Source organism: Cololabis saira, chromosome 8, assembly GCF_033807715.1.
Source record: "Cololabis saira isolate AMF1-May2022 chromosome 8, fColSai1.1, whole genome shotgun sequence".
NCBI lineage: Eukaryota > Metazoa > Chordata > Actinopteri > Beloniformes > Belonidae > Cololabis > Cololabis saira.
Window position 1 is genome coordinate 45,519,874 of NC_084594.1, and position 27,937 is coordinate 45,547,810.

At 42.4% G+C, this 27,937-nt stretch overlaps 1 protein-coding gene across 1 annotated transcript; it reads right to left on the minus strand.

Annotated features, from left to right (window-relative positions):
* Nucleotides 1–2,504: 2,504 nt before the first annotated feature.
* Nucleotides 2,505–27,901, minus strand: pcif1 (phosphorylated CTD interacting factor 1). Its single transcript, XM_061728091.1, has 16 exons — nt 27,797–27,901; nt 21,557–21,714; nt 19,681–19,805; nt 19,465–19,590; nt 18,203–18,339; nt 15,136–15,290; nt 14,896–15,043; nt 13,601–13,684; nt 13,423–13,522; nt 12,257–12,416; nt 9,990–10,159; nt 8,783–8,869; nt 8,521–8,705; nt 7,697–7,790; nt 6,718–6,893; nt 2,505–5,062 (listed from the first exon to the last, which is right to left on the minus strand). Exons 2-16 carry the CDS (start codon nt 21,684–21,686, stop codon nt 4,744–4,746), a joined length of 2,196 nt encoding a protein of 731 aa, XP_061584075.1. The 5' UTR covers nt 21,687–21,714; nt 27,797–27,901; the 3' UTR covers nt 2,505–4,743.
* Nucleotides 27,902–27,937: the final 36 nt, after the last annotated feature.

The window sequence follows — 27,937 nt, forward strand, 5'->3', positions numbered from 1 at the left end:
GCGCCTTTCTACAAATAAATTTACATTTTACGTCTCATTTATTCATTCACACACGCACTAATGTACTTGGGAAACAGTTAGGCATCAAATATAATATATTTAATTTAAAAAAAAAAATAAGAACTTTATTGATCCCACATAGGAGTAATTCATGTTATATCAGCTATAGAGAACAAGATAGTGCCGAAAAACAATATATTAGCTACTATTGCTACTATTATTTCAACTTATAGAGTCTTCACCAGAAAAATAACACCAGAAAAATAACTTATTTGACAATTTTCACCTGTTTCAAGTAAATTTTCACTTGAAATAAGTAGGAAAATCTGCCAGTGGGACAAGATTTATCTTCTTATTGCAAGCAAAAAAAATCTTGTTCCACTGGCAGATTTTTCTACTTATTTTAAGTTTAAATCTACTTGAAACAGGTGAAAGTTGTTGTTTTTTCCAGTGATGAGTCTTGTTTTAAGTGTAATGAGATTTTTTACTAAAATGTAGACATTTTAACTAGAAATAAGACGCATTTCTTATTTCTAGAAATCTTAAAGAATATTTATTCTTGTTAAGATTGTGAGTTTTTGCAGTGATCCATGTTACTTATCCTGTGAAGGACAGAGTCATATTGATAAGTTCAGAAAAGTGTTTTTTATTGTTGTGTTTTGATGTATTTGATGTAAGCCCAGTGGATATTTAAAGCTTACAGAAGGCTGCATTTAACTGCTGCTATGTCATTCCTGCAGTATTTCTGCAGGTGTGTTGGTCACTGCTATTATTTGTAATATATTATATTATTTGTAATCAGCACAAATTATCTGTCCCCATATGATCAAATCCACCACCCCCCCTGATCTTTTTTTTTACAACTCGAGTACTGCTTAGCAGATGCTTTTATCCAAAGCAACTTACATCTGAGAGAACACAACAAGAAATGACATAGGAGGTCCAGCTGAATCAGTGCTGGTCACACTACTACTATTACTACTACTACTACTACTACTGCTACTACTGCTACCACCACTACTACGACACAATCAGGAGTCCCAGCGGTCCAGCTGGACCAGAGCTGGTCAGACAGCTGAGTCCAGCAGGTGCTGCCATGCCAGTGCTATTTGTGATGAAATTCTGAAGTATGTTCTGACAAATTTGCAAATACACCAGGAACTGTGATATTTGTTCCTCCACTTCCTGCCAGCCTGACTAGCTTCACAGCCTAAGATAAAGCTAGTTTTCTATCACTTTGACTGACTAATGCAGCTGGTTTTGCTCTTAACATGTAATAAATGAAGCTAATGTGAAGAGGGTTGTGATTGGTCCAGGGGACTGGATGGAGCGGGGACTCCCCAAACACACTCCCACCCAGAAACGCTGCTCACCGTGCCCCAGTTCCTCCCACACCATGATGCTTCTACCCCCGTGCTTCACAGCTCAGACGCTGAGACCTGGAGGGTTTCCACTTTCCCTCCAAACATGACGATAACATGACACTTCACTGCTCGTCTCATCAGGAAGTGCTCTGGGAAAGTCTGAGGCAGAAACACAGAGCAGGGACCCCCGCTTGGAATTCTTATTTTTTCCCCAATTCCTGACTGGGTTATTAGCTACATGTTTATGGTGAAACTTTGTCAGTCAGACGTGGAAGGAGTAACGTTAGGCCGAGCTGTAACGTTACAATCTCCAGCTTTAGGCTTCGTTATTGTCACTAATTTATCCATCAGGTCTAAGTAGCTTTAAATATGAAAAAGCCAAGTCAATTTTGCAACGGATCTTTTCTTAAACAGCTAGTTAGCTCGTTTTTCTGCTCTAAAGTTGATATTAGTCACATGACTCACATCATGGGAATCATTTACGTAGAGTTGTAGACTAAATAGTTATTGTCAAAAGTAGATTATTATCACCTGTTAATGGAGTTTTCTCCTTCATATATAGATATACATAGCCTATACAGGACTGTCTCAGAAAATTAGAATATTGTGATAAAGTTTTTTATTTTCTGTAATGCAATTAAAAAAACTAAAATGTCATACATTATGGATTCATTACAAATCAACTGAAATATTGCAAGCCTTTTATTATTTTAATATTGCTGATTATGGCTTACAGTTTAAAATTCCCAAAATATTCAAATTTTTTGAGATAGGATATTTGAGTTTTCTTAAGCTGTAAACCATGATCAGCAATATTAAAATAAAAGGCTTGCAATATTTCAGTTGATTTGTAATGAATCCAGAATGTATGACATTTTTGTTTTTGTAATTGCATTACAGAAAATCACAATATATTTTAATTTTCTGAGACACTCCTGTATATTATTATTTTTTTATTTTGGTTAAAATGGCCTTTATTTCTTTTTAAGTTGCAGTCCCCCCCCCCCTGGTTGAAGACCCCTGGTCTAAGGCTCAGAGGCTCAGATTCTGAGATTTACTAAAAGCAGATAGTTTGTGTTTTTGCGGCCGTGTGAGCGGCGTGTGCAGCAGAAGGACGAGGTGCGCTGGTTGGTACTGGGATGGATATATCTTTTACTGGAACAGCAGCTGCAGTTTGTCTGCAGGACAGAAGGTATTTACACTCCATGGCTGTGAGGACCCCCCGACGCTGGAGTCTCTGCCGCTCCACCACCACCCCCAACCTTTCAGAGTCCAAACGTGCACATGCACAGCTGGAAGGAGGAGACGGTGCAGAGTCCAGCTCACAGATATATACACTTGCACTGTACACACACACACATACGTATACATCTTCTTATAACACTTTGGTTTGGTTAAAACAAACTATGAGGTTGTAAATACACAAACACATATCTCTTTAAAAAGGTTAAATTAAATCAAATTAATCATTAAAAAAAAACCCAGCTTTGACAGCAAAACAGATCATGAACAGACTTTGGATCAGTCCAACTGTACAGTATCTACAAGACTGATGCCCCAGGAGGCTGACGGGTCCACGGCAGCCAATCAGAGAGCAGGAGGCCGCTGCAGCCAATGAACCAGATTAAACCAGACAAACCAGTCCAAACGTTAACTAAACATGTTGAAACTAGAATAAAAGTAGCCAAACTAGATTAAACCAAACCACACTGGTGGTCCAACGTGGATTAGGCTGAAGGAGATTAAACCAGTCTGATCTGGAATCCACCTGTCCCAGATTAACTAGTTTAAAGTGGAATAAACTTGTCCAAAAGCAGAGTGAACTTGACTGATGAATTAAACCAGACAAAAGAAGATTGTTCAACTTGGATTAAGACACACCAAACTAGGTCAAACTAAACAAGTCCCGAGGGGAATAAACCTGCCTGGGATTAACTAAACCAGTTGACAAGCAGAACACATTTGAGCAAATTGACAGATTAAACCAACAAGAACTGGATTTCACAGAAATCAAATCAGACTAGACTGAACCCGACTTTAAATAAAACTGCATCCAAATGATACAAATTACAGGAAAAAATTTCAAATTGCTAGTAAAAAAAAAACAAAAAAAACAAACAAACCCCAACACATTCAGATTTATGAAAATTAAAGTCTTTATACGAGGAAGGATGCGGCAGCAGGGCGACTCGTTGCCAACGTTTCTGCTTCAGATCAGGTTGTCTCTCCGTCCTGGCCGGGGTTTCTGGGTAGTCCAGCTTCTTCCCAGAGGGTCCGGCTGGCTGGCGGGGGGCCGGGAGTGTGAGGGGTGTGGTGGCCTGGGGGGCTCTCAGAGCTGGGACCTGGGCTCCAGCAGACCCCAGGGAGCCCAGACACCCACCAGTTGCTATAGTTGATGGAGAAAACCCCCCATGTTGCCTGAACAACTACCAGACCTTTTTTTTCCCCACAATGTGCTTCTTTTTTTTTTAATGCAAAATGATTAGTATTAGGGCTATGCAGGAGAAAAAATGTTTGAGAGGGAAGATTTTTTTTTATTGTGCACTTCGAGATAAAAAAGTCGAAATGTCGAGATTAATATTGAAAGACAATTTCAAGAATAAAGTCAAAATTTCACCTTTTTTCTCAACATTTTGACTTTTTTCTCAAAATTTCGAAAATTTCTTCGAAATCTCGACATGTTGAATTGTACTTCAACATTAATCTCGACATTTCGACTTTTTTCTCGACTTTGACTTTTTCTCAAAATGCATAATGAAAAAAAATAAATAAAATCGTCGTCCTCTTAAATATTATTTTTATTCTTCTCCTGTCTGGCCCTGATACTCTTTCCGTAGTTTTGTTGATAAAACATGAGAAGAGAAGACAGAACTAACTCCTCCGAGGCCCCGCCCCCTGTCCTCCGTGGCCCCGCCCCTGTCCTCCGAGGCCCCGCCCCTGTCCTCCGAGGCCCCGCCCCTGTCCTCCGGCGACAGCCTGCTCTCAGCAGCACTCACTCCTGCTGAGGAGGAGGAGGTTTGATTCTGTTCAGTTCAGAAAGACGGGTTGATAGAAATGATAGCTGCCGTGCTAACCGGTCCCCCCCCGTGGGGGGGGACCAGTCAGACTCCTCCCCCTCATCGTGTCAGTTTTTATTGCTGGAGCTACAACGAGCCGCTGATCAGCTGCTTCCTACCGACCAGCGTGTGACAGGAAAGCTCCAGAGTTTCAGCCAATCAGAGCGGCCGAGGGGCGTAGTGTTGAACAAGGCCCCGCCCCTGCCGGTGCAGACAGAGGAGCGTTATGGGATAGAGGTGACTGTAGATGCTGGTGAGGGACGATCTGAAAGGGTGAGGATGTGAGGAGCCCCCCAGGGGGCCCCGGGCCCCGGGCCAGCCCTCTACACGGCAGCAGGCTTGTCCTGTGGGCTGGTGCTGGTGCTGGTGCTGGTGCTGCTGCTGCTGCCGTTGTCATGGCCACCGGGGGACATCACCCCGCTCTGTGTCCTGTCTGGGGCCTTGTGGGCGGAGTCTCTGTCTGCGGGGGAGATGTGGGCGGGGCCGGGGGAGGACAGGGAGGAGGAGCGGGCCGAGGCGGGCCGGTAGGCCGCCGTCAGCTCGGCCAGCCGCTCCGTCGTCGGGCCCCACTTGGCGAAGCCGGCGTCGTTCTGAAGGAAGAGCACGACGGTGCCGTGGACGGCCCGGTAGTACATCTCCTCCCTGAAACACACGCACCACAGCACAAGTCACAATTACATTGCAGATATCTGAAAGTGGAATTACAGCTAGTCCTAATTCAGTTGCAGATATCCATAATCAGTACTCGAGTTGTAAAAAACAATCAGGGGGGATGGTGGATTTTCTCATATGGGGACAGATAAATTGTGCTGATTACAAATAATATAATATATTACAAATAATAGCAGTGACCAAAACACCTGCAGAAATACTGCAGGAATGACATAGCAGCAGTTAAATGCAGCCTTCTGTAAGCTTTAAATATCCACTGGGCTTACATCAAATACATCAAAACACAACAATAAAAAACACTTTTCTGAACTTATCAATATGACTCTGTCCTTCACAGGATAAGTAAAATGGATCACTGCAAAAACTCAAAAACTTAGAATATTTGTCTTATTTCTAGTTAAAATGTCTCATTTTAGTAAAAATTATTATTATTATTATTATTACTACACTTAAAACAAGACTCATCACTGGAAAAAACAACAATTTTCACCTGTTTCAAGTAGATTTTCACTTAAAATAAGTAGAAAAATCTGCCAGTGGAACAAGATTTTATCGCTTGTAATAAGAAGATAAATCTTGTCCCACTGGCAGATTTTTCTACTTATTTCAAGTGAAAATTTACTTGAAACGGGTAAAAATTGTCAGATAAGTTATTTTTCTGGTGATGACTCTAAATGTTGAAATAGCAGTAAAACCACATTCATTGATGAAATGACATAAGGGATGGAAAGGGGGTTTGATTTGGACCGTTTTTATTTCAGGAGGGATGCCATCCCCCTCCTCCCCCCTCAACTCCAGTACTGTCCGTAATTCACATTGCGGATATCTGCAAGTGAATTGTAGATATCTGTTATTAGAAACCCCATACACATGAATCAATATCAATGTCCTTTTCTCTCATTGTTTCTCGACGGACATACACAATTGGATACCTCTTAAAATTAATAATGTTCCACCTTTTGAATTAAGCCATATTATTTTCTTCATGGATGATTTGGAATTTTCTGTTTCTGATATTATTAATATAATTTTGTTACTGGGTAAGAACCATCTTCATTGTGCCAAATGGAGAAATTGTAAACCCTCCTTCCGGGGTTTTATTAACGATTTTAAGATTTTTTTCACATGTCTCAAAAGAGTAGAAAACAAAAATGCAAGTAAAATAAGTCTAGACATTGCTCGTCATTTGTTATTCTAATTTAATAATTCCTCTCCTTTTCTATGCTCCATTATGTGAATTTAAATGCTTAATTTATTTTGTTATTCATATGCACCTTTTAATTCTTAAGAGCGCCTTGTTTTTTGTATTACTTACAAGAATCCCCATTTTTTATTATTATCTTTATTGCATTTAAATTGATATTTGTCAATTATCCTCTTTGAGAGTTTGTATATTATCAATAAAGTTTTGTTTAAAAAAAAAAGTGACATAATTTGTCCTAGGCAGAATGAGGTTGTGGAAATCTGAAATGACGATTGTGGATAGGAAGAATGCAATTGTAGATATGTGAAATGCTGTTTTTGACTAGGAAGAATTGAATTGCTGATATCTGCAACACATATCCAGTGTAGCTGTGAAACATTAAAGGGCTTGCCACAGGCAGCAGTGTGGTGCACGGCTGTACCTCTTGCAGAGGTGTTGTCCTCCGGACCGGTACTCGTGCTCGTAGGCCGGGACGTTCATCTGGTGCCGCAGGAACCGGCTGGCCTCCATGCGGGTCAGAGCCGGGGTGACCGGGTCACGCCACTCGGGGACGAAGATGATGAAGGACAGCGGCTCTGTAGACTGCTCCAGGAGTTCCTGGTGGAGACACGGACCCCGGTGAGCCCACAGACTAGGAATGGGTGATATTTTACCGTTCACGATAAATCGTCAAAAGAATTCCCCACGGTAAGAATTTGTCACCTCGCGGTAAAAACGATAAATTCCCGTTGATGACGTTTTTGTGTGAAGCCTGAATTATGGTTCTGAACCATAAATCAGCCTTAACAAACATGGCGGAAGGCGGATCTGAGAGCGAGGAGCTCGTTGTTAAACGAGGCTCCAGCTCCAGCTCTGGAACTGGTTTGGATTTAAAGAGTGACGAGGAGCAAACATCATCTATTATGTGCAGAGTCTGCAAAAAACAGTGAGTGCAAAGGATGGCTTTTATTTATCTGTCAGGTTGTATTTTTCTCTACTTTGTGATTTTATAAGCTAAGAAAACTTGAAGGATAATGGTACTTTAGATGTTTGCACTGTTATCCCACTGTTTAAGCCATACAGTTTGAATAAATGTTGAATCTGTTCTTACATTTCAAACTTGTTTCATATGATCAGTTTTGCAGTACAGGTGTACTAATTTAATTGTTTTGTATTATTTCAATTTAATTGGTGTAGTTTAGTAGCATTTAGTATCTTTTAGAGCAGTGATTTGGGGGCTCAAAAGACTGAATGTGGTGATAGATTTATAGTTAAAAAGGTGGAGTTGAATTGGTATTTTTTCTATCGTCATTTTTATCGTTATCGGGATAAATGTCAGAAATTATCGTGATACATTTTTTAGTCCATACCGCCCATCCCTAACACAGACCGGTGGAGACCAGGCTGAGTGCGGGACCCACCTCAAAATGCGTCACCATGGCGTCCATCAGCTCCTCACAAAACGGAGGATTGGCTTCAAACGAGCCGCTGACTGGATTGAAGGACAAAAATGGCCTGAAAACACAGCAGTTGTGAAACAGTTACAACGAAAGAAAAAGAAAGAAAAAAAAAGTTACATTTCCCTAAATAGATTCTCATATTAATTCCTAAAAATCGATTCATATATGTCTAAAGATCAATTTTTCTTTCATCATTATGAATGTTGGTATTTTTTGGTTTATGCCCAAACAAGGAATGTTTTGTTTGACACGAGAATAACTAGTGCCATGTTTTTGCCTTTAAATAAGTTTAAAATGTATGCAATTATAACTGAAAACTTCAATGTTTTCATACCTTTAAACATAAAAATAAATAAAAAAATAAAATAAAATTGATCTTTAGACATACGAATCGATTTTTAGGAGTTAATATGAGAATTGATTTAGAATCGGAAAATCATTTTTTTTTTAAAACAGAGGCCTACATTATAGCTAATGTTATAAGACAACATGAACCCAAGCATGATGTTTGAGGTATTTTGAGCCAGTTTAAATTTGTATATGAATTTTTGGTCCCAGGCTGTAGGTTTGTTTATTAATATATTTGACATGGAGGTCAAATATCCATGGACTCACTTTTGGAATCAGACCCTAGTGGTCATTAGAAGAACTGCGCTTTCTGACACTTGAATGGGAAACTGCTGGTTTCATTTTATAAAACCAGAGTTACTGATCAAGCCAAACATGAAATACGACTCTTTCCTATGATTCACTCCAGGATAACAGGTGTGTGTGTTCAGCCTCACCCTCTGGATCCAAAGAAGGCGTCGCTGTCGGGAAAGGCAGAGCAGAACTGTTTGAAGTAGCAGTTCAGCGGCGAAGCAAAACACTCAAAGGAAACTCCAAAATGCCGATTCAATGCCTCGAACACTGGCACCGGCAGCGCCCCCTGCAGACCCGTCCCCTCGTTCACGCCGCTGCCGAACATCACCTGGAGACAGACCTGGTTAACCCTGAGCCCAACACGGATGCAGCTGTTGAAACCCCAATGACTGACAGGCCACTCACCTGGTATCTCTTCAGAAGACACCACACTCTGGACAGGAACTTCTCAAAGCGAGGATCGTCTATACAGCTGTACCGGTACAGCAGCTCCTGGAGACACACGGGGGAGACAGGTGAGCTCACATCCTCCACACATGTTCAGCTCAAATCAACTACAACCAGCACAACTTTGGCAAGGAGCTCATTTAGTAAAAATCCAGCGGGATGGGGAGCTCAAACTACGGAAAGAGTATTAGGGCCATGCAGGAGAAAAATATTTGAGAGGGGAAGATGGTTTTTTTTCATTATGCACTTCGAGAAAAAGTCGAAATGTCGAAAAAAAAAGTCGAAATGTCGAGATTAATGTTGAAATACAATTTCAAGAATAAAGTCGAAATTTTGCCTTTTTTCTCAAAGTGCATAATGAAAAAAAAAAAATCTTCCTCCTCTAAAATATTTTTATTTTTCTCCTGCCTGGCCCTAATACTCTTCCGTATCAAACAGATGACAGCGGTGACGCAATAATCTGTTAAAGTTCACATTTAAATTGAGATTTTAAAGGGGACCTATTATAGCATCTACTACCTATTTTAAACAGGCCTTGAATGTCTTAAAAACAAGCTTTTGATTGTTTTTGCTAAATAAATTAGAAATTCAGCCTCTAAACCATGTATCTTCCCATTCTCTAACCTCATTATCTATGCGGTATTCTGAGTGGGCGGGGCTATAATGAGGCTCTGTGCTGATTGGCTGCCTGAATGACGCTATACACCGCCATGGAAAAATGGGGGAAGCTCCGGCCGGCGGAATTAGTTAGAATTTGGAAAATTTGGTTGCTTTCCTCCTCCTCTGAGTTGTCAGGCTGAGGGGAGACCACTTTATATATGTTAAAGCAAGAAAAAACCAGTTTTTCATAATAGGTCCCCTTTAACTAAAAAAATAAATAAATAAATAAATGATTAGCACATTTGAGAAAAATAATCAGAATTTTTTATATTATTAACTCTTAAATGTCAGAAATTGTTCATAACAAGCTCTGAGGAAGCTCTTTAAAGTAAAATACTTAAATGTTCTCGTTTACATGGCTACAAATGAAGACAGCTTATTTTATTTCTCCCCTCTGAAGTTCCAGGGGATCCGTGCGTCTGCAGTGTCTCTACGGTGCCAGAAACGTCTCTGAATGAGTGACTGAATGCTCCAGTTGGGAGCCGTCAGCTCCAGCACCACTGACCAGCTTGCTGAAGTGTCCTCTGTTGACTTTGACCATCTCTCCTCTGAAGCGAAGACAAGCCACGTCGTTCTCAAAGTGCAGCTCCACGCGGGGCAGGGGGGGCGTGGGGATGGCCAGTCTCACCGGGTAGCAGTAGACGAGCCGCGACGGCGGCGGCGACGAGCCTGTCTCTGCAGGACGGCAGGAGCACACGCAGGTGGTTTAAATTTAGTCATTTCAACCATCAGGGGGAATGATAGGTTGCAAGTTTGGATTACAAGGTACAGTTAAGACCCATTGGCTTAGCAGTTAGTTATTTAGCAACGTGTAAGTACCTTTAGTTTAGAACATTTTAACTTTCTTACTCTTATGTTTAAAATATCCCTGATGGTCAATAACAAGTGAAGCCTCATTAAACTGAGCTGCAAAGGGAAGAAAAACAAGCACAAAAATACTGTAACGACCCCCCCACTCCCTCACGGTGTTACCAACTTTAACATTAGTCACATTTAAACACACATCCATTTCCACAGGTGTTGTGATTGTAGTTGTTATACAACCTTTAAAAAAGAACAAGCAGTACACTTACACTTAGCTCCCAGGCTAACTAAGCTGGCTACCACCAAACTGCCCCTTCAACTCTCATTTAACTGCCCTGATTCCCCCTGATAGACACACCGGTGACAGCTACAAGGCTGTCCCGTCGTGGGGGGGGTGAATGAATGAGGGGGTGAATGAATGAGGGGGTGAATAAACAGGAATATCCCTCTCTATCGTGGCGGAGCTGGCGCCGAGCCTGAAGCTGCTGTCACGCAACCACTGACATTGCTGAATAATCTCTCGAATATAACCCAGCTGGAGCTTGAAAACAACATTTTTAAAAGACATTTAAAAAAATAAAATAAAAACATACAACAAATACCAGTTTGGGGTCGAGAAACAGCCGAAACCGGCAACGGTGGGAACATTTTTCGCGGCAGATGCGCATGTAAGCCTGATTTATGGTTCTGCGTTAAATCTGCGGCGTAGGCTACGGCGTAGGGTACGCGGCGCCGCGTACCCTACGCCGTAGGCTATTGGGTGTCAGGTTACGTGCATCTAAAACCAGAGGAGAACTTTACTGTGTGTGCACAGCCAACAGCTGATTGACTGCAGTGGGCGCCGTTCGACAAGTCACCGCGGCGCTACAGACACCCCGGTGTTCATATTTTTTGTCGGATTTGCGCTGATCTCATAAAAAAATATCCAAAAAAAATCCCCAGGACGGAAATCTGTACCCAGTACGGAGAACTTTAATCCCTGCACACGTCACACAGACGGAGAGGATTATTGTTTATTGTTGACTTTGTCTCCAACAACAAATCAACATCAAATTAAAAGAGTCAAAATATCAAAAAAAGCTAAACAATTTAACAGTGTCATCCAGAAATAAAGAACAACAGCAAAATAATGTAAATGCATTTACATGGGAGGTTTAATTCCTCTTTAATTCAGAATTAAAATTAAATCCGATTTAAAATGAGTAAAAATCCCCATGTAAACACCTAATTCCGAATGAAAATGGCTATTCAGAATTAAACTTAATTCTGAAGTAAGTGGCTGGTTTATTCTGATTTGAAATCCAAATAGAATAATTCCGTGATCACACACTCATTCCTCTTTAAATTAATTCCGGTCTTTCTGCTCGTTCCCTCGCCCGTTTGTCTCCATGACGCTTAAGTTTCAAGATGGCAGCACGCAGTAAACGCTGGTCTAGATCAGAGACCATTTATTTAATAAATAGCTTGGAGGACCTGGAAATAATTAAAAGAACAGATGGAAACATAAAAATTGTGAGCTTTTTAAAGTTGTAGCGGCTAAGTTTGTTTTTCTTCCGGTAGTTTAACTTCCGGTCCCCCCCCTATCCAATCAGAACCTTCCCAACCCCCAGACCTGGAGAGGAATTGGAGAAAGACCATCAAACGTGTTTTCCATGTAAACCTCAATTCAGAATTACTATTTCCATGTAAACTCAAAGGAAAATACAGATTCGGAATTATTAATTCCGAATTAAAAAACATCATGTAACCGTGGCCAATGTGTTGGAGAGGGAACAGGAGGAAGCAGAACGCTTATTTAGTCCTGTCCCTTCCTCATCATATATGGCATAGAAAATGTAAAAATTTAAATAAAATAAGAAAAGAAAGAAAGGACAAAATAATAAAAAAATAACTAAGATGTGGAGTCCACATGAAAGGCAGTGGGTTGAGGTGCAGAGCTGGTGCAGGTCTCTGGGAGACGGTCCGTACCTGTGGCCGGGTCCTGCAGCAGGCTCAGGTGCGTCTGTCTCAGCCGCCGGCTGTATTCTGTCGACAGCTGGTAGATCTTGGAGCAGATTCCCTCCACCGAGTCTTTGGCAACAGCAGTGACGTGAGGGCCGCACTGCTGCCTCAGGTGTTCTAGACGGTCCTGCAGACACAGCAGCTGAAGTCACACGCGTCTCCTCCAAGATACACCCACAACTTAACACCCATCTGTTTCTTCTACTCTTATTGGAAATTATGACAGAATGCAAAGTAACCAAGTCTTTTATGGCGCTTTTCCACTAGAACCTACTCAGCCGGACTCGACTCGCCTCGGGTTGGTTCTTTCTCACTAGGGGTCTAACGTGCCGAGTAGATACTTTTCTGTAACTATTCTGCCGAGGTTCTAAGCTGCTGAATCGGCTGTATCTGACATCATCACACTACAGACCACCGATTGGTCGGGGGGTTGGAGTCAGACGTCTGAGTCAGGAGGAGGAAATCAGAGAAAGAGACTGACGGATTCTTGTTCATTTTATTCTACCAGCAATGGCAGCAAAAGTCTGTTTCTGATCCAACTCTGAGGTGCAGATGTTCATAAACCTGGTGCTGAGGAGAGAATTAAAAAGGGATCTAGACGGATATAAGGAACGACCAGATCTACCAGGAGCTCTGTCTCTTCATAGCTGCTCACGGCTCCAGCTGACTTTTCAGCAGCACCGAGACAAACTAACAAACAAAAAAGCGTTGCCGCTTGAAGCTTCTCTCTCTCTCATTTTTTAACTTGATATCAAACACAAGCCACAGACCCAGCAGCACATCTATCATCTCCTCCAGGTTCTACATCTTTAGTGTTGTTGTCTTTTTCTTTTAGATCACACAATCAAATACGTCACAGCAGCTTCACTCCAACCCGCCCACTTCTGCTCCAGGTGCTGGATTGTAGTGGAAAAGAAACCAGGCCGAGCAGAGTACAGCTCAGTAGGTTCTAGTGGAAAAGTGCCATTAGTGCATACTTCTTCACAATGTGGCAAAACACAGAAGTATGCACACTGTGAACCCCTAACCATCACCACATATCATCACATGGTTACCACCATGCTTGACAGTGAGTCCCCTCCACAAAGACCCAGGACCTGCTGTGACACAGATCCAGGGAGTGAACAAGTTACCATGTAGTCCTCTTTGCTGGCGGAGTGATCTCTACGCAGCCAGTTCATGGTGTCCTCAGCGTTCCACTTCACCACCTTCCTGCTCTCTGGACTGGCGTTCCTGCATGGGTGAGAGGCGAGAGCGTCTCAACACCAGCCCCCGTCTGCAGCCCCGGCACCGTGAAGCTCTCTCACCTACCTGGAGTCAATCATCCTCTTGGCAGCTTCAGCGTATTTAAACAGCAGCTTTCGGGCCTCCTCTTTGTACTTAATACGAGATAACCTGACACACAGATACAAAAATAAAATCAATATTAGGCCTGTGTTGGAAAAATAAATAAATAAATAAATAAATAAATAAATAAATCGATTTTCCGATTCTAAATCGATAATCATATGAATTCCTAAAAATCGATTTGTATGTCTAAAGATCGATTTTTTTCATCACTACATTACAACTTTTGGTATTTTTTTTTTGTTTATGCCCTAAAGAGGAATGTTTTGTTGAACACAAGAATAACTGGTGCCATGTCTTTGCCTTTAAATATGTTTAAACGTATGAAATCATTAAAGTTTTCAGTTATAATTGCATAAATTGTCTATATTTCATTACTTTATAAAGACTTAAATAAAGCACAATCAAACTCAGTTTTTCTCCCGCTCTATTTTTAAATACGCACACTTGTATGCTTGTGTGTGTTGTTGTTGTAAGGCGGCGCGCCATATGTGTGTGTAGAAGATGCCTTTTAGTTCGGTGCGCCGTGTGTGTGTGTGTATTAAACACAGAAATGGCACAAATAACTGAGGCTGCGCCTTTCCACACGGTGCGCCGTATGGTCGTGAAAATACAGTATATCAGCATTCTGGGAGCTGATTGGTCCTTACAGCATCATTAGCTGCCAATACTTGCTGTTGAATCTCAATATAATACTAGTATTACTGTGTTGCATAACTACAGTCATGTAATTCATGCAACAGCTCAAAAAACAGTTTTATTAACACTAACCCAAATCAATATCGGAATGGAATCGAATCAAATCTTGATAATCGAGTCTGAATCGATTCTTGAGATTTGAATTGATCCCCAGCCTTAATCAATATACAGGACTGTCTCAGAAAATTTGAATATTGTGATTTTCTGTAATGCAATTACAAAAACAAAAATATCATACATTCTGGATTCATTACAAATCAACTGAAATATTGCAAGCCTTTTATTATTTTATTATATTGCTGATCATGGCTTACAGTTTAAGAAAACTCAAATATCCTATCTCAAAAAATTAGAATATTCTGGGAATCTTAATCTTAAACTGTAAACCATAATCAGTAATATTAAAATAATAAAAGGCTTGCAATATTTCAGTTGATTTGTAATGAATCCAGAATGTATTACAGTCCTGTATGATCAATATGACCTGATCATGAGATTACTTAAACATTACAAACTAAGTCATGTTTAGGAAACCCCTCCTAAGAAGAACAAGTGCTCACCTGATGGGGATGTCGTTCATCACCTCTCTGAACATGGACGGGGAGATCACCGGCTCACACTCGCTGGGCAGCAGCGGGTCCTGACCTTTATCGATCACTTTCCTCTCCAGCAGCCAGCGGTTAAACGATTCGCGTGGTGGATCGATACCTGAGCGGCACAGACAGTTGCCTGATTAACGTGTGCTCTGAACAGGTGATCAGGTGACCCAGGTGTGTTTGGAGACAGGAAGTGAGTGGTACCTTCTCTCTGGTGGCAGAGCTCGTGGTAGTGTTGCCTCAGTTTGGTGACCAGCTGCGCTCTCTGCAGCTCGATTTCCGGGTGGGGGGGTAAATGATTGGCAGGGCGTTGCTCTCTAATCACGGCATTTGTCTGGATGTCCAGGTCCCAGTAAATCCTGAAAAAACAAAGACCCATAACAGATCAATAGAGGGTCTGCATTGAGGTCACTTCCCCACTGGACCAGCCCCCTTACTCACACTGAGTGGCAAAACATCAGCAAAAACAGCTGCAACTAGTGGAGAAGACGGAATAACAGCTGATTATCGGCATAAATTAAAGGCAGTTGGACTTGACAGTGACCCGTACAGTTACCCCAAGAACCAGTGGTCCATGGACATTAATATTTGGTACAGTTACCCCAAGAACCAGTGGTCCATGGACATTAATATTTGGTACAGTTACCAAGAACCAGTGGTCCATGGACATTAATATTTGGTACAGTTACCAAGAACCAGTGGTCCATGGACATTAATATTTGGTACAGTTACCAAGAACGAGTGGTCCATGGACATTAATATTTGGACACGAACCAAGTTTCCTGATATTTATATGTACTTAATTTCTACGCCGGGGAAATACACAAAGCAAAGCTTGAAGATAGTCTTGAGAAGTCTTGACGCTTGGTCCGACTTCAAGGCAGGATTTGTTGTAGAAATTAAAGTGATGAGGACACTGAACTTTATGATTTGACCGTTTAACGTTAGCTACCCAAAAATCCAACATTACCCGATACAAAATGGGAACCACAAATCCACGTTTCGGCGCCTGGAATTAGGGCTGAATGATTTTTGAAAATAATCTAATTGCGATAATTTTCCTCAATATTGCGATTTAATATGCAATTTTTTCAAGGTCCTGTTCTCATGTATTTTTCAACAACACAAGCAATAAATCAGTTTGTTTTATAATAAACAATGTCAGATTTATTCAAAGCACAGATTACAACAATAAAGGAAACAAATCTGTGGCTTTACCTCTTTAACACGTGTACACACGTCTGTACACACAAGTGTTAAACTTTAGACAAAATGAGGCGTACTTTAATAGAAAAAAAACAGAAAAACTCCCACAGGAAACAAAAAAAAAAAAACCTTCCTCACAGGAAACTCAGAACTTCTTCACAAGTAACAGGGAGAAAAAACCACCAGCAAACTAACAAACAAACCGACAAAGCTCAGAGTTAACAAAACGAACCAGCAATGAACAACTGGCAGTCCCGCTGTTTAACCTCATGATGAGCTGACGGGCTGCAGGTTCAGGCTCAAGGCTGATTTATGGTTCCGCGTTACACCAACGGAGAAGCTACGCCGTAGGGTACGCGGCGACGCGCGCACTACGGCGTAGCTCTGCGTTGATTTAACGCGGGACCATAAATCAGGCATCACAGCACGACTCCACTGTCCGCCGGCGCGCGCCTGGCTCGTGCTCCTCACCACGCCGACTCCGCGCTCATATATTTAATACATTTATAAAGCCCATACATTTATAAATCCCCGCCTGGCTGAGCCCTAACACTGAGGCCATGGTAGATGTAGGTTACACTGTTACACTGTTGACTTGTTTTCCCTGCCGGCTCTGCTCACTCGCACATTACGTGACCAGATCATGTGACTGGTCAAATCGCAGCCTTTGCGGTTAGAAAATCTTGTTTTATCACATCGCGATATTATCGCAAATGCAATTAATCGTTCAGCCCTGCCTGGAATCCAGTTGTTTCTGTGAATTGCAGCAATCCATTTGTCTCTCTTAAGCGTATTTTTCGGCAGTCTGTAAAACGATAACTCCGATTTCCGGGGGGGGGGGGGGGTGACGACATCCACTGCCAATCCAGGAAGCAGGAACACACGGAGACACACGTCAAGCACTGGAAATCTGCAACAAAAAAAAAACCACAAACAAAGCACGAAACCGGCACGGAGCCAACCAAAACAATAACAGCAATCGACCTAAATCTTGAGATCTGATCGCAGTCTGAGCTAAGCTATCGCTACCGCTACCTAAACCCAAAAACTAGAGAGCCAGCATGCAGGTGAACAAGCCAGTGTGTATGTCTATGTGTGTGTGTGTGTATGTATATGATCATGCGTGTGTGTGTGTGTGTGTATATGCATGTGACTAAGTGACTATATGTGTGTGTGTGTGTGTGTGTGTGTGTGTGTGTGTGTGTGTGTGTGTGTGTGTGTGTGTGTGTGTAATAAACCAAACAAAGCTCCACCTGAAGTGTATCTATAGTGGGGGAGGGGGGGGAGCAACCCCGCCACCCGCGAGACCAGAGGCCGACACGGAAGAGCCCGGAACCCAGGCCACCGGCAACCCCACAGAGGGGAGAAGTAGGAGGGAGGCAACCCACCGCCTGCGAGCCCCCCCCCCGGCGGCGGCCGAGGGGGCCCGCGGGCGGGGCCCCCACGGCGCGGGAAGAAGCAGCCAGGGATCCCGCGGCGGCGGACCGCGACCCAGGCAATCCCCGGCCACCCGGTCCGGGCCGGACACGCGGCCAGGAGGCCCTCACCCTTCAGGCCAACGACCCCCACCCGGCAGGGGGCCAGCCTGCCCGGAGAGACAGAGCCGCCCCGGCCGCCGACGCGGGCAGGCGCACCCGTCCCCCACGAAAGTGGCCCTCCAAGACCACAGGGGCGCACCGCCGCAGAGGCAGCGGGGGGGACCGGAGACGGGCCCGGAGAGAGGGAACCCCCCAACAAGGCGACACCCGTGCAGGCCCGACAACGGAGGGCCCCAGACCCAGGCATCCCATTCATTCATCCATTCACCTATACTAATAATAATATACTATACATAATAATAATACTAATAATACTAATAACCATCTTATTAACTCCGATTTCTTGCTAAATCTATGAGTACAGTCGATCGCACAACAGCTCTTTCCTATTTTAGATGTTTCCTCAAACTGAAAGTTTACGCTGCCACTTAGTCTTTCTGCCACTCAGTGGGCGTAACCCGCTGTGAAGTGGCATCTGTGACGTCATGTACATTCCCGAGCGAGGAGGGTTCAGTGTCAGTACTCACACTGCAGGTCTGTACGGGGCGGGGCCTGGCGTCGGGGTGGTGGGCATCGCTGTCTGGCTCGGCTTCTCTTCAGGGGCGGCGCTGCTCCAGGGTTTGGCCCCAGGGGTGCTGGGAGAAATGGGTGTAGTGGGCTCTACCTGGAGACATCAGGACACTTGCTCAGAGAACTTCCTTCCACAGCAGTGGCATGTCCAAGTCATACTAGCGTTCACGCTAGGTCCCATTTCCCTCAGATTTAACTAAATCTGAGGTCTGAATAGAAAACTTCTCAAACCCTTGAACCAAAGTAAGTGGATTTGCTTTTAATAGCTCTTTAAGATGTTTCCCGCTCCATTCAGAGTACCTTTGTTTCACTCTGGGAATTGTCAAAGTCCTTCTGAACAGAATATTCAATATTTGTGGGTGGAAGGTTCACAGGGAATGACTGAAAAATCCATCAGAGGCCTCACCACAGCTTCATCACCAGACATCTTGCTTAATCTCGTCTAAACAATGTGACTGGGTATTAACTGAGGCCCGGTTTACACGTAGCAAAAACGGTGGTGTTTTCATGCGTTTTGGCCGTTCGTTTAGACGAAAACGGAGCTCAAAGTCTCCAAAAACCATCACTTCTGAAAACTCCGGCCAAAGTGGAGATTTGCAAAAACCCCGTCTTTACGTTTGCTTGTAAACGGAGGGAAACGGACATTTAGGCTTCAGAACGTCACATTATGCAACAGAAACGTCAGCAGCGTCATGAGTGCGATCTGTGTTTACAATTTGTTTGGCCACGTGTCATTTGTTGATGTTTTTTCCCAGGATTCTGATTGGCTAGCGTGACTTTATCTTCTCGTTACACTGCCCCCTGTAGGTCTGGCTGCTCATAGCACCTTAACAGTGTATTTATGATGGTATTTTTCAAAACGTAGAGAGGGAAATATCCGTTTTTGTAAATACCCATCTCTGTGTAAACGTGGCCTGAGTTAGGTTTGTGCAGCCACAGAGAGCATGTGAACCCTTGGGACTGGTAAAATATAGCCCAGGTATTGGTGTTGGAATAAGGACTGAAAGTCTTGGACTGGTGGGACCCAGAAATCCCTCAAATGTGGCCAGCTTCACGTACAGTATACAGGGCTTGCCGTTTGTTGTGGTTGTCCTTTTCCAGGAAAATATAATGTTGGTTAGAATGGCTGCAGGATTAAAAATAAACCTGCCAACATGAAAGAGGGTCTGGACATCCATCACTATTATTCTTGAAAGAATATATATGAATATATTTTTACCTTTGCACGTTTCAAGTTATTTGCCCCCGCTCCCTGCTCCTCAGAGTTCCTCCTCTTCCTCTGACCGTTACCGAGGTTACTGTCTCCGCCCTCTGCCGGAGCTGCGTTAAGACCCAGAGGATCAGACTGCAAACAAAACAGACCGACACATTAGTCTTTAGTTTGAAAAACTAGGAAACTTTGAACATTCACCGTACTGGAGTGTCGATGACTCACAATGACGTCATGCTGACCCAACACTGGCACCTCCCACAGGCTCTGGTTGGTGAATCTGTTGAAGTAGTAGGGCCGGTTCTCCCTCCGGGACCAACACTTGGACCATCCGGCCTGGATCAGCTCGTCTGTGGGACAGAAACAGAAACGGATGGTTCAGCCTCCGCATGACCAGCTCAGGCTGACGCAGGTGAGACGCACCGACACTAGGGCTGGGCAATATGGCTTTTATTAATATCTCCATATTTTTAGGCCGTGTCACGATACACAATATATATCTCGATATTTTGCCTTAGCCTTGAATTAACACTTTGATGCTACAATCACACCAGTATGATGATTCTATATGTCTACATTAAAACATTATTGTTCATCTGCATTGCTATATGCTCATTTTAAACTTTCATGCAAAAAGGGGGAATAAGTTAAATTTATCAAAACTGTATTTTTTTTTTTTTAAACTGTATTTATTAAACAGTTACTAAGCAGTGAGTGGCACAAACATAAAAAGTGTCATTTCAAAACAGAAAGTGCACGTTGCATCTCTGACTCCCGTCTGAAGAACATCTGCTAAAACAGGGTTTATACAGCAATCCTTATGTTAAATTTAATACCAATTTAATACCTTTTTCACTACCTTCAGATTTAAAAAAAAAAACTGTCAAAACATTAAGTGTTAATCACGGACCTTTTAACATTAATACAGATTTTGAACTATAGAACACTATACAGAAAACAGATTTATAGACTCATTGATGTTGACCAGATGTTTCACATTTATTTCACTTTGTGAATGACAATAAAATAGACTGCTTAAAATGTAAAAGGTAAAAAATAATACCAATTTAAAAAAAAAAAAATACCTCTGACAGTGAATTTAACACTTTTAATGGCCTTAAATTTGGCAATTTTCATTTATCACTTTTTAATACTTTTTAAAACCCAGCGGAAACCCAGTTAAAACATGTTCTGGTCCCGGTTTTACCAGGATGAGCTGGTTTTACCTGGTTTTACCTGGTTTTACCTGGTTTTACCAGGATGAGCTGCTCTGAGCTGGAGGGGCCTTTACAGCACCTTTATATTCAGACTAATTGTAGGGACCGCAATGTTTCATCCTCTCCTCCTTTACTTTGAATCAGTTTCACTTACTTTTAGAAATATGACGTCATATAGTCTGGTTTGACTTTGTTTCGATGATAGTGATTGATTTGATGTGGCCACATTTAAGCAACACTAGGTGACGTTTCTCAGCTCTGGAAGAGAAAAGCCTGAATTATGGTTCCGCGTTAAATCGACGCAGGGGTAGGGTACACGGCGACGCGCACTTACACCAACGCAGAGCGTACGGCGTAACGCAGAACCATAAATCAGCCAAAAGGCTCGGCGGCGCGAGGACGCGTGTCGCATTGAGCGGCTCCTCGGCTCTCCGGAGAGCCGTGCGCTTCCTGCAAGGAGAAAACATCCCCTCCCGTCTTTACTGAACCTGCTTGCTTTGAAAAGAGTCCGTTGCGCGTAGCAACCGCGAGGATGAGCTCACGGCGCAAACGGGCCGAGTTTGGGATAGTTAAAGTTAAGTTAAAGCGGGGTGGAAGTGACCAGCGGTCCCGGACAGCAGCGCTGACACCAGCAGGACCTATGATGATGCACAAACGACAGCACGTGACTGACGTATGTAACTGGGTGCGCTTGTTTTATGTCTCAGAGGAGACGAGACGAGAGAGTGAGAAAAGTCTGTAATTTAATGCCCGAGGCTAAAAGCGAATGGGTGACAATGTATACTAGAATATTCACGATATAGTCATTTTGTACATCGCACAGAGTAGAAGGCAAGATACATGGACTATACTGGATATATCGCCCAGCCCTAACCGACACTCACCTGGGAGTTCAGGTGTCCTGGAGGCCGTGGATGGAGAGAGGGGAGGGCCTTGGGAGGAGGCAGAGCCAGAGGGGGGCAGCACCGGTGCTGCTGCCTCCCCCTTTACAGATCCCTGGCTGTCATTGGACATTGCAACTGCTCGTCAGATTGGCATGAACCTGTGTGGACAACAAGCAACAGCGCATTACTATCGTATAAATCTCTATTGGTAAATCACTTGATTTGTGATCATAAAATTGATTCATTTTGTTTATAAAAAAAAACAAAAACGACAAGATCACGTTCACGTCAGTTAATCAATGCCCCCTAGCTATGTGAACTTTCACATTTCACAAAGCACGAACCAAGGAGGAAGAGCAATCTTCTGCTCAAGTGAAATAATCAGCCCCCTGAACCCAGCTGTAGTCAGCAGGGGCCTCATTTATAAAAGAGTGCTTTTATATATAAATATAAAAAATGAGTTTTACGTGCGCACGTGAAACCTTTAAGGCTGAATTATGGTTCTGCGTTAAATCGACTAAAAAGCCTAGATTATGGTTCCGCGTTAAATCGACGCAGAGCCTACGGCGTAGGCTCTGCGTCGATTTAACGCGGAACCATAATTTAGGCTTTACGCGCGCTCGTAAAACTCATATATATAAAAAAAAATCTGAGTCCCTTTAGGGACTCCGTAGAGTGGCCTGGCACTCATTTGTTCTGTCCTCAGTCACTCCACGGTTGGAAGCGGTGGGTGACGAGGAAGTTCCCGGCGTGTCCTGCACCGCGGCTGCAGCAGCAGCACCAGAGTCCTGACTGACGCTGAGCTTCAAACACAGAGGGACACGATCAGCGCTATTTTATTATATTATAAGTCTGATATGTGATGACATTAAGAGTATGACATGAATCTGGCTTCATTTCACCACCTCACCGCCTGCGTCGCCAGTTCCCCATATCTTCAAAATGTTCCTGCGTGAGGGTCAGGGTTGGCGTAGATACACACATTTTTCGGTTAGTTTTTTCTTTTTAAATCCCAACCTTTGGGTAGAAGGTGGCTTGCGCATCTTTCAAGCCCTGTTTTGTGCGCAAGCAAGCTTTAAAAAATGAGGCCCCTGGACCTTAGTGAATGTCTTACTGCAGTGAGATATGTGTGTGTATATATATATATATATATATATATATATATATATAAATATAAACCACATATACACACCTTCGGGTTAAGGAGGCTGACACCACCTCCCCCTTTAAAACGAATATTTAAAAGGCAAAAACATTGCACCAGTTATTCTTGTGTCCAACAAAACATTCCTTTTTTGGGCATAAACAAAAAAATACCAAAAGTGGATGATGAAAAAAATTGATCTTTAGACATACAAATCAATTTTTAGAAATGTTGTTAGTAAACCTCTAGTTAGTGTTAGTAAACCTCTAGTTAGTGTTAGTAGTGTTAGTAAACCTCTAGTTAGTGTAACTCTAGTGTGTTAGAGTCAGTAGTCGTAGCTGCAGCTGCAGGACCAGACTAGAGCAGCTGGTCAGAAACAGAGTTTCATCCTAGATATGCTGCTACAGAGCTACGCTGCAGGGGGAACCACCATGATCCACTGAGCGGTGCCTTTAACCCCTCCTCTTTCCATTTCTTTAGCTCAATCCAGTTATTAGGAGCATCCCATAAACCTCATAATTAACCCTCATACATTTGCAAACTCTCAAGTTAAGATATCAGTATTTCAGACTGTAAGTTCAATTCAATTTATATAGCTTCTATTACAACAGAAGTTGTCTCTAGGATCTTTTCAGAGACCAGACGACCCCTGGTAAAGGCAAGTAAAAACCCCCCTAGTGGTGCGTGGTAGTGTAGTGGCTACAGAGGTGGCTTGAGTCTGGAGGATCCAGGTTCAAGCCCCGGAATGGCAACCAAGATGAACCACTTTGGGCCCCTGAGCAAGGCTTTAACCCTAATTGCTCCACAAATGGTGTGTGTGTCTCAGATGTAAGTCGCTTTGGATAAAAGCGTCTGCTAAATGACAGTAGTAGTAGTAGTAGTAGTAGAGAAAAACTTTAAGCCAAACATTGGCAAGAAAAACTCCCCTTTTGGAGGGAGGAAACCAGGACCAGGACCATAAGGAGGACCCTACTGCGCCCCCCCCCAAAGATTGAAAACTAAAAATTTTAGATTCTATCAATTTGCAAAAACACTGACTTTGTTTTTAATTCAAAACATGAGAAAAAAGCAAACAAACATTTTTTTGCAGAAATAAAAAGTAGAATGTCTTATTTGATTAAGTTCCACATTTTCATTAACAACCTCTCCATTCCATTGATACCAGTCATTGATTATCCTTATCTAACCAGATTCCAGAAAGCAGGTTTGATCATTTACCTGGGTAACAATGCTCCCAAAAAGCAGACTAAATTAGTCACCATGGAAACACGCCCTCCGAGCAGAACCTGTTAGGGGGCATTTTTTGTTCAGGTTAAGTATCTGAAGTCCATGTTCACCATTCACTGTCAGTGAATGGCATTCTCACGATAACAGAGGCACATATAATCTCCATCCTTTGAGACTGAAAGGAGACATTTCTTAAAAACACCACCACTTATATTCTTACGTACAATTGTACACTGTGCTGGTATTCTTAAAGGTTGATGGGTAAGTCCACCCAGACCGGTCCATCCTCTCATGGTTCTGAGAGACAGCTGATCCAGTGGGGTGAAGACGGGTGATGCGGAGGGACCTCTACCCGGTTCACAAATTTGCCTTCTTTCTACTGGCGTCAAAATTATTGTCAAATGAGCCATTGGCCTGATCAATTATTTGATTAGAAAAAAAAAACTCTGTATAATCTTATGTTTCTGAAGAAATTCTTCACAATTTGAAGATATTTTTTATATTTTATTTTTCATTTTCACTTGTTGCTAAATCCTTTTGGACTGCACGTTAAGCCTAGTCAAGGCTTTATGAGCTACAAAAATGATATCTACAGGACTGTCTCAGAAAATTTGAATATTGTGATAAAGTCCTTTATTTTCTGTAATGCAAAAATGTCATACATTCTGGATTCATTACAAATCAACTGAAATATTGCAAGCCTTTTATTATTTTAATATTGCTGGCTTACAGCTTAGGAAAACTCAAATATCCTATCTAAAAAAAATAGAATATTCTGGAAATCTTAATCTGTAAGCCATAATCAGCAATATTAAAATAATAAAAGGCTTGCAATATTTCAGTTGATTTGTAATGAATCCAGAATGGATGTTTTTTTTTGTTTTTTTTTATAAATTGCATTACAGAAAATAAAGAACAATATTCTAATTTTCTGAGACAGTCCTGTATATAGAATGTGTCGCTCTAATTCTAAAAAGTATGTTAGATGTATCGAGTATGTTTTCATCATGATGGTTTCAGCAGTTCATAAACAATGCACATAAATGTGCCATGAAGCCTGTGTTAACCAATAAGGACTTGACTGATCTAATTCCTAACTGCTGTTGGGGAACCGACAGCTCGGGTTTAGTGTGCACAGGTTCAAAAATCCCTGAGTTAAGTTTATTTCAGGGTTTGTTAACCTTCGTGGAAAACCCAGCTGTTCTCAGTAGCTCCAAAGCAAACATGAAGCCATACAGCTCCTGTCACCGGCCGATCCATCATATCATACTGGTGTTCTCCACTTCACAAACTTATCAACTAAAGCTCGTTTACACCCTCCCCTGTATTCATATGATAGAGAGCGATAGACACACGTAGCCACTAGGGGGTCCCAAGGACTACAAGTTCAGCTTTATTATCCAGCTTTAAAATCTAAATAACGTGTCCTCATCTGTAGCCAACTAAAGAATGACATTTAAATACTTCACTGAAGAATTGAAATCATGGATCAGATATACACAATCTGGGTTTTGAAAAAAGAGTTCATTTATAGAGAAATTGTGGGTTTAACCTTTCAAATTTGTGAGTAAATGTTCAAATTCTGAAATAAACTTGAAATGTTTATATTTCCAATATGTTTATTTTCTTTTTTTATTTGTATTTTTACTTTGTTTCTTGCAAACTTGCAATATTACAAAGTAAAAATGTAGGTTTAAAATATCGTTTAAAATGCCATCCCTGCCACGTTTTATCGGCTAGCTGCAGCAAGATTTGTGTTGGCTGGCTAAGGTATATCCTTCAATCCTTTTCCCATGTAATTTTCAAGGTTTTTCTCCCACTAGGGGAGTTTTTACCTGCCATTGCTAATGTTATGTTTATGTAATAATTGCTCGGGGGTCATGGTCTGGTCTCTGGAAAGATCCTAGAGACTTTTGTGTTGTTGTAATAGACGCTAATAGATGTAAATAAAATTTAATTGAAATTACAGTCTGAAATACTGATATTTTAACTATAGAGTTTGCAAACGTATGAGTTTTTTCAAGCCTGAAAAGCTGAACTTTTTCCTATTTTGGCAAATTTGAATCTAAGAAGTTTTGGGGGGAAAAAATTCTGCATCCACTCCATTGCAAAAAACCAGACAAGCTTGCCCATGGGCACCAGGGCACTAGTGGTGGCCCTGTACATGATCAGAGTATAAACCACTGTACTTCTGCTCAATGAGAACTGATTCATACAGCCTCTCCAGTCCTTTGTTTCAGACACTTTATATTCTCAACATTTATAACAAATATTTATCAGACATGTGTTTTTATTCATAAGGTCTTAAAAGGAGGAAAGCATTCCTGATCACCTCAAAGACTATTTTACTACAAACTCTCAGGTCCAGACTTATGCAACCCGTCGAGCGTTAGATCTGCATCCTCCAAAATGTGTTACAACCAGGGGTAAATATGCAATACAGTACAGGGGGGTCAAACTATAGAATACATATTCCCATTTAGCAAAAAAAATGCTTCTCTGTTTTAAAGGATGTCTGAAACACCACTTAATTTGTTTTGTGAATGGAACTGCTCTTGCATAAGTAATGGATGTACTGACACATTTTATCGTCTTGTGTAATGTCCTTGAAATTATTTTGTGTTTGTGTTTATTTGGTTTGTCATTTAGTCATTTATTTTTTGTTTGTTTCTTAATTATTAAATTGTACTCTTTATTGTTATTCATATATCCGATCATTTTTCTTTTGTGTACATTTTTTGTTTATAAATTTTCATTTATTTTCTATCATATATAGATTTTTAATTGCTCATTTGTATATTTTGTTCTTATGAGTATGATAAAATTTTATGTTAACTATAGGTGGAGGCGCCTGATAAGCTCTGAGTTTTCGCCTCTTCCTGCACTTTAATTTGTAAAGTTGTTACTTTTATTTGTGTAATTTTTAACTGTGCAAATAAATAAATCTAAAATAAATAAATTCATTTGACAGTTTCTGTACAAACAGACGTTCCACTGTCCACGGATGCATCTTTGTTTCGGTTTCTTTCTTTATTTTCTCTGATGCAACAGGAACATGATGGGAATCAGCGAATGACGTGTCCCGTGCATAACCTGTCCTCCAGGTAAACGCTGTGATGCTATTATTATATTTCATTCCCCTGATTCAGTGATCTGTCACGTCTATTTCCGAATAAACCCGAGCCGCAGGTGTGCCATATAGAAAAAAAAAACCTAGGAATCCCGCTTTTAAACGTATAACCCCCCCCCCCCCCCCATACCCCGCAAAAATAAAAAATAAACCTCCTCAACAGCCCATCAGTTAAATGACCTGATCATATCTGGTCACAGTGTTTGATTATAAACGCAGGACGGGATCATTGCAGCGCGCTGTGCAAACGTTTAATTTTGTTTTCCTGCTCATACGCAGAAATGGGCGCCATGGTTACACGCATGCGCAGACGGGCCGTCCAGACAAACAGGGAGGAGGAGAAGGGGGAGGGGAGCGGGACAAAAGGCTGCGTCTGCTCCGCCAAGCCCGCGCTCAGCACTCACACACGGCGGCGGGCACAGCCCAGCCGCGGAGCAGCGCACCCGGGCCAAAATGTTCTAAAATAACGCGGAATGACAGCAGCGAGTCGTGTCGAGTGAGCCGGGAGCGGCCCCGCGCCGGTCCGAGTTAGGCGAGCCGCTGCCGTTAACGGCAACCGTTTCTCACAAGATGGCGGACACGCCCCTGCCACCGCTCTGCGCGTCCCCCTTCCACATTTCTGCTCCGCAGCGCTGACATAGCTGCCCCACCCGCTCGCCTCCGGGCCTGCCCGCCGCCCGGAGTCTTCAGCTACACATCGGTGAGGTCAGGGCATCGCCCCCGGCTCTCAGACTCTTACCTGGAGCGGTTAAACAGCAGACAGTGGCGGGCTCTGCGCGCTCGTTTCGAGTCCTCGGCTCCGCTCCCTCCCCGCCTGCTCAGACATCTTTACAGGGACCCGGGCCGGCCCACTGCGCAGGCGCGTCGGCCGGCCCGCCTC